Here is a 19,771-nt window from a genome sequence, read left to right on the forward strand (position 1 = left end):
GCCACCATGCCCGGCTAATTTTTTGTATTTTTAGTAGAGACGGGGTTTCACCATGTTGACCAGGATGGTCTCGATCTCTTGACCTCGTGATCCACCCGCCTCGGCCTCCCAAAGTGCTGGGATTACAGGCTTGAGCCACCGCGCCCGGCTGCTTACCTTTTCACAAAATAATGTGAAATGCACATGGCGACCTATCTCATTGATGCAGGAGCACACTCTCATTTTATCACCTCTAACAGGCTGCGCCTTAAAATCAGCACTGTGTCAGAATGTAACCAGCAGATGGCCTTCTTTTTAGGAATCTATCAAGTAATGGGCTATCTAGCACTAATCATGTCTTAAGTTCGATGAAATACGGACATATGTACCTCAAAACGACGGTTGAGGCTTAGAACAGAACTTGACACAGAATATGCCCGGGTGTCGGTGTTGGCTGATCGTGACTGACTCCGGCAGGTAAGATCACGACCTGGTACCTCAGAGCACAGAGACCTGGTGCCACGCTGGACAGCAAGTCAGTGTCACGTCAGCAGGTGGGGGCCGTGGTGGGCCCAAAGGGGTCTGTCAATTCATGACCAAGATAGAGTGAGGCTCTCCCTACCCTCCCACCAGAATAGAAAGCTGCCTCCAACATCCCGCTCCCACCTACAGTCAAGAAGCCATCCTGTCCAGGCAGGTGGCTGAAGTGCAGCCGTGAACACGGTGGGCCACAGCACTTTTCAGGGAGGGTCAGCAGTGGCTGCAGTTCTGCTGGTGTCCCACTCAGCCCACAGCGTCACCCAAGTCTATGCTGAGGCGTGCAACCCACATGCTTCGATTTTCAGAAGCGTTCTTAGATCCTGAACCAGAACATGTGCGCGCGCGCGCGCAGCCGTGTGTGTGTGTGTGTGTGTGTGTGTGTGTGTGGCGTTTCACCTCAAAATTTACAGCAGAGTCAATGTCCTTGTTTCAACTTTTCCAGCGTTTAACTTGTAACAATAGCTACCAAAGTAATCAGGCAGCAAACAATGTATTTCTTTAAATGGCTTTCCTGTCAGTGGTTTACAAAGAAATTCCTAAAACCAGGAAGTAACTGAATTTGGAAGCTGAAAGCAGACTTCGGGGAAGACAGGGGCAGGTGTACCCGTGAGGCCTCGATGGCAGCCGCAGAGGGCGGCGGGGCCTGCACCCTGCAGATTAGGGTCTGTTCTGACTCAGCAAACTAGGCACCATCGCCTGTAAAAAGAAACCGGATCGGGCATTACCGGAATTCTCAAAAACTCAAGAGCGCTGGGTGTGCGTCCTCCCACAGGGAAGCTCGGGCGCACGAGCTTGTCAAATGGCTGGTCTCAGGTTACCCAACCAGCACCGCCTCCGCCGCCACCGCCCCCCAACCGCACTGGTCCGAGGCTTCCCCGCTGCCGGGCCTTGCGGGTGGGGGGCGGAACCGGGGGCGGGACCAAGGCCGGAGGGGCGGCTGGGGGCGGAGCCAGGTTGGGTGGGCGGGGCCAGCGGTCACGTGTGTACACAGGGCCCGGGCGGCGTGCGCACCGTGAGCCCTTGCAGCCTCCTCCAGCTCGAGCTGCCCGTCCGGGGCGACTGCGCGCGGGCCTCCGCCCAGCGAGCCGGTGAGTGGGGCCGCGGATCCTGGATCGGGTTGGTGGGGTAAATCCCGTCTCTGCCTGGGGAGGGAGCCGGCCCGAACTGCTTTGGCTCCCACGGCGGGTGCGCGCTTGCTGGAACTCGGGTCCTCTGGTCGCTGCCCACTGCTGGGCGCCGAGCCCTTGCAGGGAGGGGACCGTTGTCCCCAGGCCGCCCTCCAAGCTGAGCCTTGGGGGCGGGCGTTCGGTCATTAACCTGGGGATGGCAGCTGAGTCGGCTGCCCGCGTAGGCGGTTCGGCGCAGCCCCTGGCTCTGCCCATGTCCGACAGGACATACTGCTCCTGCTCTCCTGGGCCACTGTGGCGACTGCTTTTGGCCCCGTCTATGATAAGCGTTTTAAAGTGAGGTTTGGAACTGTGTTTACATGGAGATGTCAGATCTGCTGTCAGTTGTCTTGGACAGTTGGCAGGGCATGGGACGGCTCTTTCAAAGCTTCACTGGAAGGCAGTGCTCTCCAGCCACCAAAACACCGCTCTACCAGCAGCAGGGAACCCACCATTAAGTTAATATTACAGACCTGGCAAGTCAGTTCTCTAGGCCTAAGACTGCACGTCTTGATGTGACTGGTCACCATGGCTTATCTCTGCAGGCATGCTATATGGTGGACCTGAGGATAATTCTATATTCGTCATCCAGAGCAGTGGCTGTCACCTTTGATCTCTTCCCTGCCCATGAAGAGGTACTTATTTGGGTCCTCCACTGCACTTTAAATAGCCAGCTCCTGTCCACACGGAACAGCACGACATCTTTTATCTTTTGTTATCTGCAGCATCTAGCAGAGGCCAGCATTCAATAAGAAAGGGGAAGAGGCTTGCTTTAAAGGCCTCTGCAAATTTGTATGAGTAAAACAGTTCTGACCATGTTCCAAGGCTCCTCATGCATAATGGTGATGAGGTATTTTATCGTCCTAACTCGGGCACTGTTGAGAGTGAACAGAGGCACTATTAATAATTAGACCAAATGCACACTCACAGGACCCATGAACTGCTGTGCAGCTCCTTAAATAACTACTGTAAGGCCCAACTCCCTAGCCAGAGCCCCTGGCATCTTCCTTAAGTGACTTAAAAACATAGTTGAAATTTATTGAATACTATCGTGCCTTCTCACAGAGAAGAGGCTGGGGCCAGAGCAGTGGTGCTCACTGCCCAATGCCACACACATCCGTGCTGACGTCCACATGTCACCCTGCCTCTCTAGTGTGGACGGATATAACCTGAGAATGGAGGACAGAGGAACACAGACGTAGGGCAGAATGTAAATGTGAAGGTTTACTTGGAGTCCCTGCAACTCATAAGCCCCTAGTAGGCTGATGAAGAGAGAAGGGTGAAGGGCACGAACCTCATGTGGGTCTTAGGTTAGGGTGTAAAGGCTGATTAGATCTATGATACAATGAATAAATGGCATGGTGCAAAGATGGCTGCGTGGGGGAATATGCTTGTGTAACTGACAGTTGGAAGAGGGTCGTGCTGCCCACTGGGGCGGGGAGAAGGCGCTCCCTGGGGAGCTGTAGCTCTTTCACAGCCCCTAGGATGTCATTTAGAATCCTGAAAAAATAACTGCCACCTGGCCTTTAATGACCCAACCACAGCAAGGCCTTGCCTTTGAGAAGGGAGTGACCACCAGAGAACCCAGCTGACCATGTCATGCACATGACAATCCCACAGTGCTGTTTTCTTTCTTTCTTTTTTTTTTTTGAGACGGAGTCTTGCTCTGTTGCTCAGGCTGGAGTGCAGCAGCGTGATCCCGGCTCACTGCAACCTCTGCCTCAACCACTGCAACCTTCTGCCTCAGCCTCCTGAATAGCTGGGACTATAGGCATGTGCCACCATGCCCAGCTAATTTTTGTATTTTTAGTAGAGACAGGGTTTCACCATATTAGCCAGGCTGGTCTCGAACTCTTGACCTTGTGATCCACCTGCCTCAGCCTCCCAAAGTGCTGGGATTACAGGTATGAACCACCGCACATGGTGCTGTTTTCTTTTTCTTTTCTTTCTTTTTTTTTTTTTTGAGACAGAGTCTTGCTCTGTTGCCAGACGCCAGGCTGGAGTGCAGTGGTGTGATCTCGGCTCACTGCAACCTCTGCCTCCTGGGTTCAAACGATTCTCCTGCCTCAGCCTCCTGGGTAGCTGGGACTACAGGCACATGCCACCATGCCCAGCTAATTTTTTTTTTTTTTTTTTTTTTGGTATTTTCAGTAGAGACGGGGTTTCACTGTGTTGGCCAGGATGTTCTTGATCTCTTGACCTCGTGATTTGCCTGCCTTGGCCTCCCAAAGTATTCGGATAACAGGCTTGAGCCACCGCGCCCGGCCGGCCGGTGCTGTTTTCTTTAAACAGTGTTTCCCAGTCATTCCCCCCTGCCTGCTGGCTCCTTTGCTCTCCAGGGCTCTCACTAACCCACCTGCCTAACTGGGCAGCTGGCATCTCTCCTAGAATACCCTTTCTTGTTAATGAGACCCCAGCAGGGGTCTCAAAAGCTTAGGGCTGCAACACACCATCCAGGTAGCAAAGAGGAGAGGGGACCCAGTCTGGGGAGTAGAACAGTAACTTTTCTCTCTAATTTGAGATACCAAAATGAGATGCGGCCCAGGAGCAGAAGTCAGTCTCTTAGGAGTGGGAGCTGTCTACCCAGGAGCTTCCGTGTGCAAACAGAACACCCTGAGAGAAGCAGAGGGACAGGGCGGAGTGGGGCAGGTGTCCTGTGCACCCCCAGAGGCCCACACCCGGGTCCCTTCCTGCACAGGCCAAGGAGTTTCCCATTTTAACTGGAGCCACAGTGAGCCTTGCAGGCCACTGCTGCTACCAGAGCTAGTGTGATGAGTAGAAAGAACCAGGAAAGAAGCAAGGTGGTGATAAGATCTGTGGCTCTGAGCACTTCCCGGCAGGTAAGGCCGTGCCCAGGAAACAGGGCTTGGTCGGGGAGCCCAGAGTCTGCAGTGGAGACACTCTGTTCTTGGCCAGGTCCTTGAATTTCTGTGGAAGTGTTTTTTGTTTGTTTCTGTTTTTCCCTGGTCTGGTGTATCTGGAAAGGGAATTAGCCTCAAACCAAGTTAGTCAGTGAACAAAAACCCCAAGTAAACAAAAGAATGCTGTTCCACCTTCCTCCAGGGAACTGGAACCCAGAGCTGTGGGCACAGGTGTCCAGCCTGCTCACCGGCCCAGCGGGTTGCTTGGTCTCAGGGCCCCAGAGCCCTCCTGCAGCCACAAACATGCTCGCTGTTATTCATGGAGAAAGAGAGGCATTCTCTCTGTTTATCGTCTAAGCCAGGTCACCTGATTCACTCTCACTACTCTGCAGTTTGGAACTGTAAAACGCAAAAGGCTACAAAAATCAACACCGCCCATCTACATAATTAACTATTTCTTATCATAGCCCAGGAAGGCATAGATAGGAATCAGTGTGCGTAAGCTCTCCACATTGAAACCCTATGAAAACAACAGCCTTTCCTAAGCGTCTGGCTCCTAGGAGCTGGTTGTTAATTGTTGCTGAAGCCTGGGTTCATTACTACAAAAGGAAATAAACATTCCAGAGTCATTTTGAAAGCACTCTGATTGTTCCAGAACATTCACCCAAAGTTGAGCGTCTCACGGTGCATGGCAGGCCTATTTCAAATAGAAACGACTGGCCAGGGGGCCTCTTGGCCAGGAGCTGAGCCCTGGCCAGGAAAGGACTTTCCACTCCTTGCCCACCATCCTTCCGAGGATGCGATGCTGGGGCCTTGCGATTCTATTTCCACTAAAATCCAAGTTTCTAAAGCTTCGACAACAGTCCTGGGACAGTAAGAAGTGCTAAGTCCCCACCCTGGCTACTTATCCTTTCTACTCAGTGGGGAAATTGGATCATTCACCTCAGTGGGTCACTCGCCTTGGGGAAAAGCCTTTTCCGGCACTGAATACATCTTCTTCTGAGGCTCTCATCCAATAGCCAGGCCGCTGCAGCGCAGATAAAAGCCTCCCCCACCTTCAGGGAGCTCCCAGTAGGTGGGAAGGAGATGGCTATGCGGACAGTCTTAACGCAGCATGACTGGCTGAGGGGTGCGGAGACTGGTCAGGGTGGGTTCCCAAGGGTACTGATGCCCAAAATAACATGTCTAGGATGAGTAAGTGTTTGCTGAGAGAACGAGGGGAAGCAAGAAAGGGTATTCTAGGCAAGGGATCAGCATATGCCAAATAGTGTGGGATAGCAGCCGGAAGCTTCGTGGGGTTTCACCAGGTGTGAGACCTACAGCCCCACCTCTGACAGGGCCCTGAGCAACAGAGGACAGAACTTCCTGACTAAGAGAGACAGGAAAATAAAATGCCATGGTGTTAGTGAAACAAATTCAGCCACCTCGGTGCAGAGTCCCCCGCTGGCTTCTGTGTCTGCAGCTCTGTGCCGTGCAGGCGCTAGTGCACGCTCTCTCACACAGGTACAGGTACGCAGGTGCCTCTCAGGCTGAGGGAGGTGGTCACCATCCCCATACCTGGTCCCTGTCTGTCTCCAGGCCTGCTGCTTCTGAACCACACGGGGAAGCCCATTTCTATTGGGAAACCCTATCAGTTAGCCGCGGGTTTCAGCAAAGTTCACTTCACTGTTCACATACATTCATTATTAACAGGCTGCCTGATAGCACTTTGGGCTCTTTTTAAATAAGACATAGGAAGAAAGATGCCAACGCTGCATGTGAAATACTCCTGATAGTCCGATGGGCTCCTGTGACCCATCCACAGCCGCACCTGGGCTCGAGACATTTTCATGGTTATGTACCGAAAAGAACCAAGACCCCTGGAGCAGGTTCTCCTTACCAATCCCTGTTCCTTTGAAAGCGGTGAATACAGGCCAGGGAAGCGAGTGTTTCTACTCCAGTTTAGTACTAGTGGAACATCGGGAAATTCATTGTGTTGGTACCAAAGCCCGAACCCAGAACATAAAGACCGTAAAACCCTGTAAAGCCAGCGGCATGCTGTGGTCTGACTGCTGTATGCTCCCTGGGCCTCCCCAGTCTGACCATGCACTCCCTGGGCTGCTGTGGTCTGACTGTGCATTCCCTGGGCCTCCACAGTCTGACTGTAAGCTCCCCGGGCCTCCGCGGTCTGACCGTGCGCTCCCCGGGCCTCCGCAGTCTGACCGTGCGCTCCCCGGGCCTCTGTGGTCTGACTGTAAGCTCCCCGGGCCTCTGCGATCTGACCGTGCGCTCCCTGGGCCTCCATGGTCTGACCATCACTCCCTGTGCCTCTGTGGTCTGACTGTGCATTCCCCAGGCCTCCACAGTCTGACTGTAAGCTCCCCCGGCCTCCGCGGTCTGACTGTGTGCTCCCTGGGCCTCTGTGGTCTGACCGTGCATTCTCCGAGCCTCCGTGGTCTGACTATAAGCTCCCAGGGCGAGCGCCACCCACAGGGTGTGTCCTGAGGGCTGCCTCCTCCACATTCACTGGCAGTGTGGGGTGTGACGGGGCCCATATTGTTGTCATCTTGCCCCATCCCATGGTTCCCCTGCAACACGTGTCTGTTCACAAAGATTCTAAGCAAAAGGTCACAGAACAGCTTCCTCTGCCCTTCATATTTGGGAGGAAGCTACAGGTCTGCAGGCATCATCCTAGGCCAGGGTTGGTGATGGGGAGCGCGCTGGCACCCTCCTGTGCTTCACATGGGTTGGTTCATTTCACCCTCCTGTCTCATGAGGATTTCCTAAGCCTGGGGAAACCAAGGCATAGAGCAAGGAAGTCACCTGCCTGCAAAGGCACCCGCATGCAAGCCAGGACTGGAAAAGCTCAGCCTGGAGTGCACACGTTGGCTGCCCACGCCAGAGCCCAGGACCCTGACCACTTCCTTCCCAGGAGGAAGGAGGGCAAGGGGGTTTCTTAATAGTGTTCTATGCCAGCTCCTACTGCTGCCCACCACTAGTCCAGGCCCCTGCAGATGGCAGGGTGCGTGCCTTCCTACAAGCAGGCTTACTATGAAGCCCCGTCCAACATTCCCTACTGCTGCCCACCACAAAGCCAGGCCCCTGCAGAGGGCAGGGCATGGACCTTCCTACAAGCAGGCTTATTACAAAGCCCCGGCTAACATTCCCTCGTGTCAGGTAGGACTTAGGCCAGAGGCCAAGGCAGTGACTAGAATCAGTGCTGCTTTCTCAATGTAGGAAAACTGTTTTAGGACTGTTTTTGGTCTAATTCTGGGCCCCACTGTACCGAGTTCTATGACAAAGAAGCCACCAAGGTCTCCAGGCGAGGAGCCCTCGGCAGGGACAGCTGAAACTGTACACCTGGGCCCTCCCGATTCCCTCCCACCAGCCAGGCCTGGCAGTAGCCACCAGCCACCCTGACAGTTAAGGAGAGCTGCCCCACACTGTCAACTCCCAAAGCCCAGGACACACAGGGCTTCCCTGGTCTCTCTGGCCGGCCAGGCCTCAGCAAGGCTCCGCCGGTGGACCCCACTCTGCACCACAAACACAGAGTCTTCTGCAGTGAGGGACCTGCTGTCAGCACAGGGCTGCAGGCCCGGGCCGTGCAATGGCACAAGGACAGGAACTGCTGGGCAGCCTGTCCTTCTCCAGCCTGCCTGCGCCCCACTGTGGGCAGGGGCTCCTCAGGCACAGTGGCTCAGGGTCACAGGCCGTCCGTCTGTCAGGGGCTCTCCAGGGAGCTGGACACATGCAGGGACTGTGGTTTAGATCAGCGACAGAACAGATCCCCAGGGCATTTGCTCAGGCTCAGAGCAGGGCAGGGAGCCGTCCATCTGCATCAGGCGTATCCGTGGACTTCCAAGTCAACAAGGACGGGTGCCCGGACAGGCCGCCCAAGCCAGCCAGGGATCCTGTCCCGTCAGTCCCTGTGGCCTTGGAGTCCGACATTCTTTGGTTTTCCTTTCTCAAGCTGCCCCGGCTTCTCCAAGCCCTGAGCCTGGGGCACCTGTTCTGAGCTGATGCCCTGCAAGCAGTGTCCCTGCTCTCTGGTACGGGTGGATGGATACAAGAGAGCCTGCAAGGAAGCCTGGCAGCCTGGCAGCCTCACTGGGCTTGGAACGCTGCAGCCTAGGACGCATCCTCCTGGGCATCACAGTCAGAGCCCAGCACGGGGTCTTGGAAGAAAAGACCCCACCTTCTATCCTCAAGAGCACGCATGAGGAGAGCTCAGTGGATGACATAGAGGTCCAGCTGAGGACCCAGGGAGGGGCAGTTGGGAAACAGCCTCATCCACAGGCACTTGGCAGGGACCGGGAACCCAGAAGGCCTGACACTCAGGGGATCTCGGAGAAACTCTGCACCTGTCTGTCCCAGCCTCTTGCTTAGCTGGGTCTCACCCTAACCTGCTGGAGATGGCGGCCGTGCCATTAGAGAGGGTGATGGACAGACTGGCTGAAGTCACCCCACAGGCCAGCAGCAGAGGCCTAGGAGGGAGGGGGTGGCCTCACAGATGGCTGCTCATGGGGCCCAGAGGCCCAGGCCCATTCCCATCATGCAGAGAAGCTGCTGTCCCCAGAACGTGGGGCACCAGCCTCCCATCAACACTGGGTCCTGACCCCGGCTCAGGATTGCTGTGTGGAAATGTCACTTCTACCCCAGCCCTCTGGGGTGCACCTGGCATCCAGGTCTGTCCTCTTCAGTTTAAACAGTGGCTGGGAGACCCTGAGCCAGGCAGGCCGAGGTTCTGAGCTCGTGAGGGTGCAGCAGTTCTCCACACAGCGTGGGGAGCACATCTGCTCACGTCTGCCAGGCTGGCTGTACATTCTGAGGCCAGCTCTGGGCTCTGCCATCCTCCCTGCTTCTGCTGGTTTATCCCCTCCTCTCCTGTCCACTGCTGGCCCATGGCCTGGGGCCAGCCTTGAAGCTGGAAAGACGTCTCACCCCATTCAAATGAGACTGGTCATGTACCTCCCGCATGTCAACCACCTCTGGATTGGGAAGAAGGGGCGGTAGGTGCAAGGCTGGCCCTTTTTATGAGAGTAATTTAAAAAACAAAATAGGCCAGGCACAGTGGCTCACACCTGTAATCCCAGCATTTTGGGAGCCTGAGGCAGAAGGGTCACTTGAACCCTGGAGTTTGAGACCAGCCTGGGCAACACAGTGAGACCCTGTCTCAAAAAACATTGTATGAAAAAAATCAGCCAGCTGTAGCAGCACACACCTGTAGTCCCAGCTACTTGGGAGGCTGAGATGGGAGGATCGCTTGAGCCCAGGAGGCAGAAGCTGCAGTGAGCTATGATGGTACCGCTGCACTCTAGCTTGGGTGACTAAGAGAGAGTCTGGCTCTAAAAAAAAAAAAACCAAAAAAAAAAAAAAACACTAAACTAAACAACAAAAAAACAGAAGGAGGGGATAGATCGAGTTGCATCTGTGTCATTAATGAATTCTCTTACAGGGAAAATAAAATGACTGAAACTGGGCCATCTTGGACAGCCAAGGCCCAGGCAGGGCCAGCTCCTTCCACCTTCCCAGCCAAGATGCTGCCTGTAGCCCCTCCCCTCCTGGCCCCAGAGGAGTCCCTGTCCCTAAGAGGCCCTGAGGGCTGCTCCAGGCTGAGTGCATGAGGAGCCTCTGAGCAGGAGCCTGAATCAAGGCGTGCCCTCTTGGAGGCGAGGTTGACCCCAGCATCCAGCTTGACTGGGGACACTCACTTGGCTGGCACCGACGTGGGCCTGGGGCAGGACCTGCCTATGGGTGCCAGGTCCTGAGGAGTTGTGGGGGAGGGTTTCGGGAGGAGAGGCTGGTGGTGGTAAGAACAGGAGGCAGGTGGTCGAACCAGCAGTGTGGCTTTGGAGGTGCTGGAGGAGCAGGGCCTGGAGGAGTGGGTGGAGAGCCAGGAAGGAGCAGCTGCCAGGACAGGCTGGCCTGGGAGGGTGGCCAGGAGCTGGGGGAGAAGCTGGTAGTCTCTCACTGCAAGGGCTGGCCTGGAGGAGAGGCCCATGGGGTCCCTGTCGGCTGAGGGTGCAGTGGCAGTCCCCGGAAGCTGAGTATCAGCCCTGCTACCAGGCAGGCAGTGCTCAGAGAGAAATGGGTGATGGGAGGGCGTGTGCCAGCCAGCTCTGCACCTCGAACCCGGATGAGGAGGGACCCGCAGCACAGGGGTGGGGGGCAGGTGGCTATTCTCTGTTGTCCTTCCTGCCTCCTGAGGAGGATGCTTCTGGAATCTTCCATCACTGCAATAAACTCAGGCTTTTACATAGGCCCACTTCGGACAAGGCTCATCTGGGCTTTCTACCCAAGCCTGTAAGTCTCCCACCACCTGGCTCCCAGTTCCTCTTTCCCATGGAGGAAGTCAGCAGAGCGTGTGGCTGACGGGAAAGACAGCACAGCGGGCCTGCCCAGCGGGGGGAGAAGCCAGGCCATTGTTCTCCAGTTCCAGGATGCCCTGCTTCCCCAAACAGTCTGGCAGTGGGAACAGGAAGTCTCTGGGCACACAGGCAAGTGGGGGACACAGAGGCAAGCGGAGGGGGGGAGTGCGCAGAGGCAAGCAGGGGGCATAGAGGCAAACGGGGCCCACAGAGGCAAGTGGGGAACCATGAACAGGCAAGAGTGGGAGGCTCCACCCGCCCAGGCCAGGCAAGGCTCCCACAGAACCCCGCTGTGGCCAGGCAGGTGTGTGGGGCCAGGCCATGCAGGGGTAGCACCCAGAACCCTGGGCAGGACAGGACCCCTGCCAGAGTGCCCAGAACAGCTCAGTGACAGGGAGCTGGCCTGGCTGCAAGCGTTGGGCATGAGTCATGAGTCACCTGTGACCAGGAGAGGTGGGAACACTGGCTCACACGACTTGCTGGCCCTGGCACGCTGTGGTTCTGGGGGCACCATCTGCTGCTCCCAGCCTTCAAAACCTGCACCTCATGCTCACTCCTCTGGGAGCCGTGACTAGGAACCCAGAGGCAAAAGACTCAAACTGGTTCCCACAGGGCACTCCCAGGGACCCCTGTTCCTACCACGAGCCTGGCCAGAGGGGAGGCAGGCCACAGAACCGCGTTCCCCAGGGGCCCCTCCAGAGAGGAGGCGGGCCACAGAACCACGGTCCCCAGGAGCCCCTCCAGAGAGGAGGCGGGCCACAGAGACTCATCCACCCAGTGTGGCCAAGGAGAGAGTTTCCTCAGACCAGGCGTCCCCAAACTGCGGCCCCCTTAGGCCATTTATCCGGCCCCCCGCTGCACTTCAGGAAGGGGCACCTCTTTCACTGGTGGTCAGTGAGAGGAGCACAGTATGTGGCGGCCCTCCAACGGTCTGAGGGACAGTGCACTGGCCCCCTGTGTAAAAAGTTTGGGGACGCCTGCCTCAGACTCTTCCTTCTATGCCTCTCAGCCCAGCTCCTGACACAGGCGGGAGCCTGACCTCCTTGGCTCTAGGAACGCCCGCCCCCAGCTGACTTCCCTCCGAAGATCTCTAGACAATGCTTGGTAAAAAGAGGGCCCTGGGGAGAACGTTGGGGCAAACACGGAAAGCGTGTCACCTTCCAACCCATGGAAAGGGAAGGAAGACAGGTGCTGCTCAGCTCATAACCCTCCTTGGAAACAGAAATCATCTTTGTGGTTGACACCTAGTGAACTGCACAGAGAACAGCCTGCAGCTTTGAAGTATATAAATCCTTCAGTATCTGTCAGCTGCCAGTAAATAAAAATGCATGCAGGAGAACTTTCCACCTGACCCCACCTGAGAGCCCGGCTGGCATTTCCAGGTCCCGGCTGGGGTGAGAGCACGCACTGGAGAGTGGCTCAGATGGCGAGCGGGATGCACGTGAGCGCATGGAGGAAATGCCAGCAGCTCCCGCTCCACGTGACACCCTCCCAAGAATCGAGCCATTCTCAGTCCGGCAGATGCTGGCCGCTGGCCACCTCCCTCCGGCTCGGCTGATGGTGGGGCAGGCATTAGCAGTCCAGGCAGCTTCTCTCAGACTCCCCGAGAGGAGGGGGCGTGGCAGGCCACAGGCTGGCCCTCGTGGTTCCACGAGGAGAGCTCCGCAGAGGCAACCCTTGCAGGAGGCTCATGCATGGGGCCGGCTCAACTTCTCTCCAGCCGTGCCATATCCCATCTGTGCACAGACATGCTGGACACACGCACTCCCATCTCTGCTTCCGATGGAGCAGAGATGAGCCTGCCCTCCACCTCCGCTGTGCCTCTGAGAACCTCTGTGTCTGTGGGCTGAGTGAGTGCGGCCCGGCCTTCGCTCTGCAGTAGACCCTTCGTTGATTTTCTCCGGGGAAAAAAAAACCTTGTAACCAATGTCTCCGGCATACTGAGCACCAGGGGCAGCTGTCTGCACCTGGACAAGTCTCGGCCTGACCTGCCCCTCGGCACTCAGTGGGACAGCCTGCAGGGATCAGACAGGAGCCTGCAGGGAGAGGCCACGGCCCCCAGGAGCTGGGCTGTCAGAAAGGTGGGGCCAGAGGCCAGCTGTGCTCAGTTCAGCCCCTGGTTTCTGGAACCCGGCAGTAAACAGCAGGAGGGAGGGGCGGCGGTGCCTGCCAAGGGAGGCAGAGGCCCTGCGGGGAACTCAGGAAAACAAGTGCTCGCATCCTGGGGCCCTGGCTCGCACGCACGCGCAGGAGGCCAGGTGCACTGCTGATAAGAGCCGCGGTGTGCCGAGAAGCGCGGCAGCCCAGGTCCTCACCAGAGCGTGGTGGCCGCCTCCGTCCCACCATGCTGCTCGCCGACAGTGACCAGGACCCACAGCACCAAGAAGCGTGGGCCACCAAGTAAAGGTGAGAGCCTGAGAGGGGATGTGGGGGGCTCTGTGCAGCACCACCGGCTGGCATCTCTAAGGGGAGTGAAGGGATGCCCAGATGGAGCACACTGAAGGGTCCCAGCCCTTGGCAAGCTCTGTGGGGTGAAGGCAGCCGGCTGGGCTGCGCCCTCTTGTCAGTGGTTGGAGGCAGCACACGGCGAGAAGGCCCTCTTGCTCCGATCTTCTCACCACAGACCCTGGAAAGATCCAGGGGCCCTGGGTGCCCTGTGAGTCCAGGCCAGGATACTGACACCCAGCTCAGTGGCTGGTGTTTACTGGGGACTCAAGAGGCGTCTGGGGGGTGACGCCCCCAAACTGGGCTCCCACTCAGCCCCGTGACAGCTAAAGCCATGCAGCCTTGAAGGCAGGAGTGCGGTGAGGGGGACCACACATCCCCAAGACCCTTGTCCTCTGGACCCTGGTACAGCAGGAGGGGAGAAGGCCGCAGAGGCCTGGATGCCCCCGGCTGCTGTGCTGGGAGCAGGTGCATCCTGTCTGGAGCTTGTGCTGGCCTGGCGAGTGAAGCCCAGGTGGTTCTGGTCAAGATGTGTTAGTGAGGGGCTTGGGCCGGGGGTTCAGGACCCGGGAGTGCTTGGTGGCACTGTGGCTGGGCACACCGGGCAGTGGCCTTGCTCTGCCTGCCTGTCACCACCTGATCCTCACTGTGGGCTGCTGGGCAGCATTTGTCAGGATTGCACAATGACCCACAACTCCCGTCCAGCCTGCCTGCATCTGGATGGGAATTCCCACATCATCTGCCCACCCATCTGCTGGCTGCCTGCATGCCTGGCCCTGGGGCCGCATCACCTGCTGCAGGGTGCATACTGCTGCTGGCACTGGGGGCCTCAGGCCCCGGACCCTCCGTGCTCTTCTCCTCCCAAGCTTCCTGTTCCTGTCCTGCGGTGGCCCTGTGGGCCTTGTGGTGGCAGGACTCGAATGGTGGGTGAGGACCCACTCTCATAGCCGCAGCTCCCAAATCTGGCCTCCGTGCCACTCCTATCTCTGGGCACAGAACCCTGCTCTCTGCCCATCTGCCTGAGATGCTTTCTACTCCACTCTGAGAACAGGAGGTCAGCCAGGGCCAAACTATGCGCAGGACATCAGATTTCCTGAGACAGCTACAGGTCCCTGAGCAATACCTATGCTTTGGAGGGGAGGGAATTCTTTCTCTATGGCTTCACCTGCCAGGTTCTCATTCAGTGACGTCAAGACCAGCTTGTCCCTGAGCCTTCTGTGGGCTTTGACCCATGGGCCACCCTCCCTGGAACCCAGGCTCTGCGAGGACTCCAAGGTGCCAGGTCCTGGGCTGCTGGAAGGGAGGGAGGCCCAGGGCTGACCATCCACACTGCCTGTCCCTCACGGTGCTGGCAGGATCCGAACACCCACAGGCACCTGATAAACTTCGGGAATCACCACACAGGGCCCATCCAACAAAGTCAGGACGACCATACAGGCATCGTAGCAACCCACGGAGGGTGGGCTCTGAGCCCGTGAGCTGTGCCAGTCTCCCTCTCTGGTCCCCATCCCCAGCCATTGAAGTGCGTGCAGCCACAGAACCTCTGGTCAGGATCTGAGGTGGCCATTTTCCAGTGGTCACCTTCATTTTTACAGAAATGTACCTGAGGCAGCCTCGCTGTAGTCTCCAGGGTTCCTGTGCCAGGAGAAGGCGCAGGGCCTGTAGTACTTCTGGGCCAGGGCTCTGGGAGGGGACATGTGCTGACCTCCTGTTCCTTCTTTCTGCAGGGTTGCGGAGTCCCGCCGGCCGCCATGTGGGGCTGCGGCTGGCTCAATGGCACAGGACTGGTGGAGGAGCTGCCTGCCTGCCAGGACCTGCAGCTAGTGCTGCTGGTGCTGTCACTGCTGGGCTTGCTGGTGGGCGTGCCGGTGGGCCTGTGCTACAACGCCCTGCTAGTGCTGGCCAACCTACACAGCAAGGCCAGCATGACCATGCCGGATGTGTACTTCGTCAACATGGCGGTGGCGGGGCTGGTGCTCAGTGCCCTCGCCCCCGTGCACCTGCTGAGCCCCCTGAGCTCCCGGCGAGTGTGCCGGGACTCCCAGTGGCCACTGTGGAGTGTGGGCAGTGACGTCCATGTGGCACTCCAGATCCCCTTCAATGTGTCCTCGCTGGTGGCCATGTACTCCACCGCCCTGCTGAGTCTTGACCACTACATCGAGCGCGCGCTGCCGCGGACCTACATGGCCAGTGTGTACAACACGAGGCACGTGTGCGGCTTTGTGTGGGGTGGGGCGCTGCTGACCAGCTTCTCCTCGCTGCTCTTCTACATCTGCAGCCACGTGTCTGCCCGTGCACTGGAGTGCGCCAAGATGCAGAACACTGAGGCTGCCGACGCCATGCTGGTGTTCATCGGCTACGCGGTGCCGGCGATGGCCGCCCTCTACGCGCTGCTGCTGCTCTCCCGCGTCCACAGGGAGGACACGCCCCTGGACCAGGACGAGGGCCGGCTGGAGCCCTCGGCACACAGGCTGCTGGTGGCCACCGTGTGCACGCAGTTTGGGCTCTGGACACCGCACTACCTGACCCTGCTGGGGTGCACGGTCTTTGTCTCGCGAGGGAAGCCTGTGGATGCCCACTACCTGGGGCTGATGGACTTTGCAAAGGATGTGTCCAAACTCCTGGCCTTCTGCAGCAGCTTTGTGACGCCGCTTCTCTACCGCTACATGAACCAGAGCTTCCCTGGCAAGCTCCGGCGGCTGATGAAGAAGCTGCCTTGGGGGAACCGGCAATGCTCCCCAGACCATGTGGGGGTGCAGCAGGTGCTGGCCTAGGCGGCCCAGCCCTACCACGTGGGGATGCAGCAGTGCTGGCCTAGGCGGCTGGCCCTCCCACATGGGGGTGCAGCAGGTACTGACTTAGGCGGCCAAGCCCAGCCTTTCCACAAGGGGTGCAGCAGGCGCGGACAGAGGCCCAGCCCTCCCATGCGGGGGTGCAGAAGGTGCTGCCACTTAATGGCCCGGCCCTCCCACACAGGAATGCAGCAGGCGGTGACGTAGGCCCAGCCCTCCCATGTGGGGTGCAACAGGTGATGATGTAGACAGCTCGGCCCTCCCACGCGGGAATGCAGCAGGTGCTAGTGCAGGTGGCCCAGGCCTCCCACGCGGGAATGCAGCAGGTATAGGCCCAGTCTTCCCGGGAGGAAGTGGCTCTGGTGGACGCAGAGCACTTGGCTACCCTGGACGGTCCCTGCGTCCTTCCCAGATGAGCTGCTACAAGTGAAATATGAAGGGTGTTTTTCTTGAACTTTTATTTTTCCCACAAAGGCCACTCTTGTGCTGTCCCTAGTGGCTGGCGCCTGGCATGAGTCTCCCCGAGGCCCGTGCGTCTCCTGAACACACGGCGCAAGGTCCACGTCTGCAAAAGCTTCCTCGCCTTCGGCCCCCACAGCATTCAGTTTGTCCATGAAGTGATGAAAGCCTGCAGCCAGCATGCATACTTTGTGGTCAAAACACTTGGTTGCCCCTCATTTGTTTTATAAAAAGAGATGTTTTCTAGAAAAATGACAAGTATGAAAATGAAGGAAACCCCATGAAAGCATGCCAGCAGACCAGGGTGACTGGGCCTACCCGTGGGCGGCATGGTGCTGGCTGGGCCTGCCAGGTGTGCTGCGGTTACCACAGGATTCTGAGAATATTTCACAGAAGTGCCTGAGACTCGGAGACGCGGCTGGTGTTAAATAGAGCCATCCAGTAGCAGTGACATGCTCTCCCCAGCCACCACGTGTCCCTGACATCCTCTCCAGACCCCACAGATAACGTCAGCTGGGGTTTTCTCAGTATGAATCTGTCCTTCTAAATCAACTTCCCAAAGTGTGCACAAAACTAAAGAAAATAAAAGAAAGAAAGGTGTGTTAGGGTTTCTGGCTGAACACCAGAGCTGACGGGTCCCCCCACTGCAGGGGACAGAGGGCTGGAGGCTGTGTGGCATGGGCTCTGGTGGGAGGGACAGGGAAGAACCTGAGGCCAGCTCCCAAGGCACCTGGGAGCAGCATCTGCATCTCTGCGGCCCTTGCAGCCTCAGATGGGGCCCAGACAGGCCTGTTTCACTTGGGTGCACGGGTCCGTAGTCAGGGGCCATCGTCCCTCATCAACCTCACTCGAGACCTTCCACCCACCAGCGTTCTGTAAATCATCTACTTTAAAATGTGGCCATGAGAAAAGCCCCCATTCCTCCACACCATCTGTTCGCCTCTACACAATTTTCTAGGATTAAATTATAGACCCACAATCCCCTATCCTCAATTCTAAACCCAGAAAACTCTGAAAACAGGAAGATGTTCCCCAAAGTCTGCAGCATTCACGTGGCAGCAATCTCTGGCCTGAAGAGATGTGAGGGCTGCATGTCCATGCGGACACCACCCTTCTGGAGAAAGGTCGGCGTGTCTGTGGGGGCTGCCCCACGCTCTGGTGTTCTGTGGACACCCCTGGCACACTTCCTCCCCACAACCTGGGCCTGCTGGAATTCTGAGTACGCCCGGCCCCAGAGACAGCGGGCCGGGAGCTGCAGCTTGCTGCCATCGACGTGGGGACATCACGCTCTGGTCCCAGTCTCCTGGGACTTCAGCCGTGAGGTCACTGGCATTATTTATCGTGTGCTGCGAGTGGGTCAGAGTTGGCCTGGTGAGGACGCGCAGCTGCAGGCGACTCCTGCTGGAAATGAGACTGGCAGGACAGACTCCTAAGCTGCAGGATCAGAAAAGAGTTTTCTGAGCTGCTTCCGTCAGTGTTTTCTTTCAGATGTGTCAGGATCACATAAGGACCCTTAAAGCTGCAGGCCTGACCTCCTTTCCACTCCCTCTGGAGCTGGAGCGGGTGGAAGGGCCGTGTTTCTGATGGTCCCAGGCTTCCCATCTCTATGCCTGCGTGGAAACCCTGGCATCCAATGAGGAAACAGTCACACCACCCCACGGAATCCTGCCCGGCGGCTGGTGCCAAGTAACTCCAACCCTCCTCCCTGTGCAGCCCAGCTCTGCAGGGTGGGGTGTCTGTGTGTGAACCAGGAGACCCCCTTCCTGGTGGATATGATCCAGCCCCCTTGGCTCCACGCTGAGCTCCTGGGAGAGGGGCAGACCCCACAGCACAGGTGAGGGTGGTGCCGGGCTGCGTCTGCTGGGGAATTACCCCATCCAACCGGTCCTTCCCAGAGGCGGAAGGGGCCTAAAATCACTTCACTGCAATTTATCGCTGGCTCTGGGTGCAAAATGGCTCATTTCTGCGGGTCTGTTGGGGAGCCTGGCCTGCACTCAATACCCGTGTTGGGCGGCCAAGTGGAGAGGCCTTGGGGACACCCCACAGCCTGGTCAGCTTTTCCTGGTGGGCCACACACAGGGCAGGCACGCGCCTCTAGTGCAGACCCCCGCCTGCTACCTGAGACCCTTTGCTATACATCATGGCCTCCCCTCACCCCTATCCAGCCAGTCCCCTCCTCATAACCAGACCCCGCAACCTGTGCCACCCAAGACCCTCCACTGCGCACTGAGGCCTCCGTCCTCACCCCCAGACCCCGCAACCTGTGCCACCCAAGACCCTCCACTGCGCGCTGAGGCCTCCATCCTCACCCCCAGACCCCACAGCCTCTGCTGCCTGAGACCCTCCACAGTGCACTGAGGCGTCCATCCTCACCCCCAGACCCTGCAGCCTCTGTGGCTGCTTCCCAGGAGCTGTGTTGCTGATGTTTCCTGAGACATCTGCTTGCCTACCTTCGTCTGGGAAGGTTCAGCGCCTCCTGTGCCTCCTGCCTACTGAGTGATTCCCAAGGCCTTCACCTCATCACACACAGGACACAAGAACTTAAGCCACCCGGGGGAGAAAAAGGGGTTCCTTGTAAAAAGCCACGTAGCTGTCTGCCCAGCTCCCTAATTCTTCCCCCATCTGCGAGACACCAGGACGCGAGTTTGTCAGCATTTGACGTCCCAGGGTCAGTAATGCTGCTACCAACACTTCTTGACTACTATAGTTCAACATAATTCATCTTATTTTTGTTTATCCACAAAAAAGCCTTGCCGTGCTTCATTACATAAGATTTCAGGAAAGGAGTTTAGTCATGAATTCGCTTTGTTAAAGGTGTGAGAGTTGTTGCAGGAAGCTGGATCTATTGTGAGTTGTGGCAGAGAGATTAAGAAATCTACACACATTTTTTATACACAGCACACGACAGAAGGAAACCAGGAATAGACTGAGGGTTATGCTGCATGTTGAGGCCTCGAACCCAGGGAGATGTGGGCGCCCTCTGACCGCTCAGCAGCTCAGTCCTCCCCCATAGCCGCACCTGTTTGCCTGAAGATCCGTGAATATGAAAAGGAAGACACTGTAGAAGACTATTAAATTATTTGATACTTACCAGACAATTTCAAAATTCCTACAATTGCTTTTCTGCAAATGTTTGATGTACATCAGAAAACCAACAGAGACGGGTGAGGTGGCTCACGTCT

The 19,771-nt window shown here is 57.3% G+C and overlaps 2 protein-coding genes across 7 annotated transcripts in view; one reads left to right on the forward strand and one right to left on the reverse strand.

Annotated features, from left to right (window-relative positions):
• CHLSN (cholesin) overlaps positions 1–19,771 on the reverse strand; it is a 130,765-nt gene that overhangs the window by 31,648 nt on the left and 79,346 nt on the right. The gene's annotated exons all lie outside the window — the stretch shown is intronic.
• On the forward strand, positions 1,487–19,372 carry GPR146 (G protein-coupled receptor 146). 4 transcript variants are annotated; one of them, XM_074406692.1, is made up of 2 exons: positions 1,487–1,607; positions 2,231–19,372. In XM_074406692.1, exon 2 carries the CDS (start codon positions 15,090–15,092, stop codon positions 16,110–16,112), a length of 1,023 nt encoding a protein of 340 aa, XP_074262793.1. In that variant the 5' UTR covers positions 1,487–1,607; positions 2,231–15,089; the 3' UTR covers positions 16,113–19,372. The 4 variants fall into 4 exon arrangements, with proteins under 4 accessions (XP_074262793.1, XP_074262800.1, XP_010329925.1 ...); XM_074406699.1 differs by having other exon boundaries at positions 11,903–19,372; XM_010331623.3 differs by having other exon boundaries at positions 15,066–19,372.

Source organism: Saimiri boliviensis, chromosome 1 (assembly GCF_048565385.1).
Source record: "Saimiri boliviensis isolate mSaiBol1 chromosome 1, mSaiBol1.pri, whole genome shotgun sequence".
NCBI lineage: Eukaryota > Metazoa > Chordata > Mammalia > Primates > Cebidae > Saimiri > Saimiri boliviensis.

Bases quoted from the DNA above. Each gene is read 5' to 3' on its own strand.
- GPR146 (XM_074406692.1), top strand. From the start codon at position 15,090: ATGTGGGGCTGCGGCTGGCTCAATGGCACAGGACTGGTGGAGGAGCTG.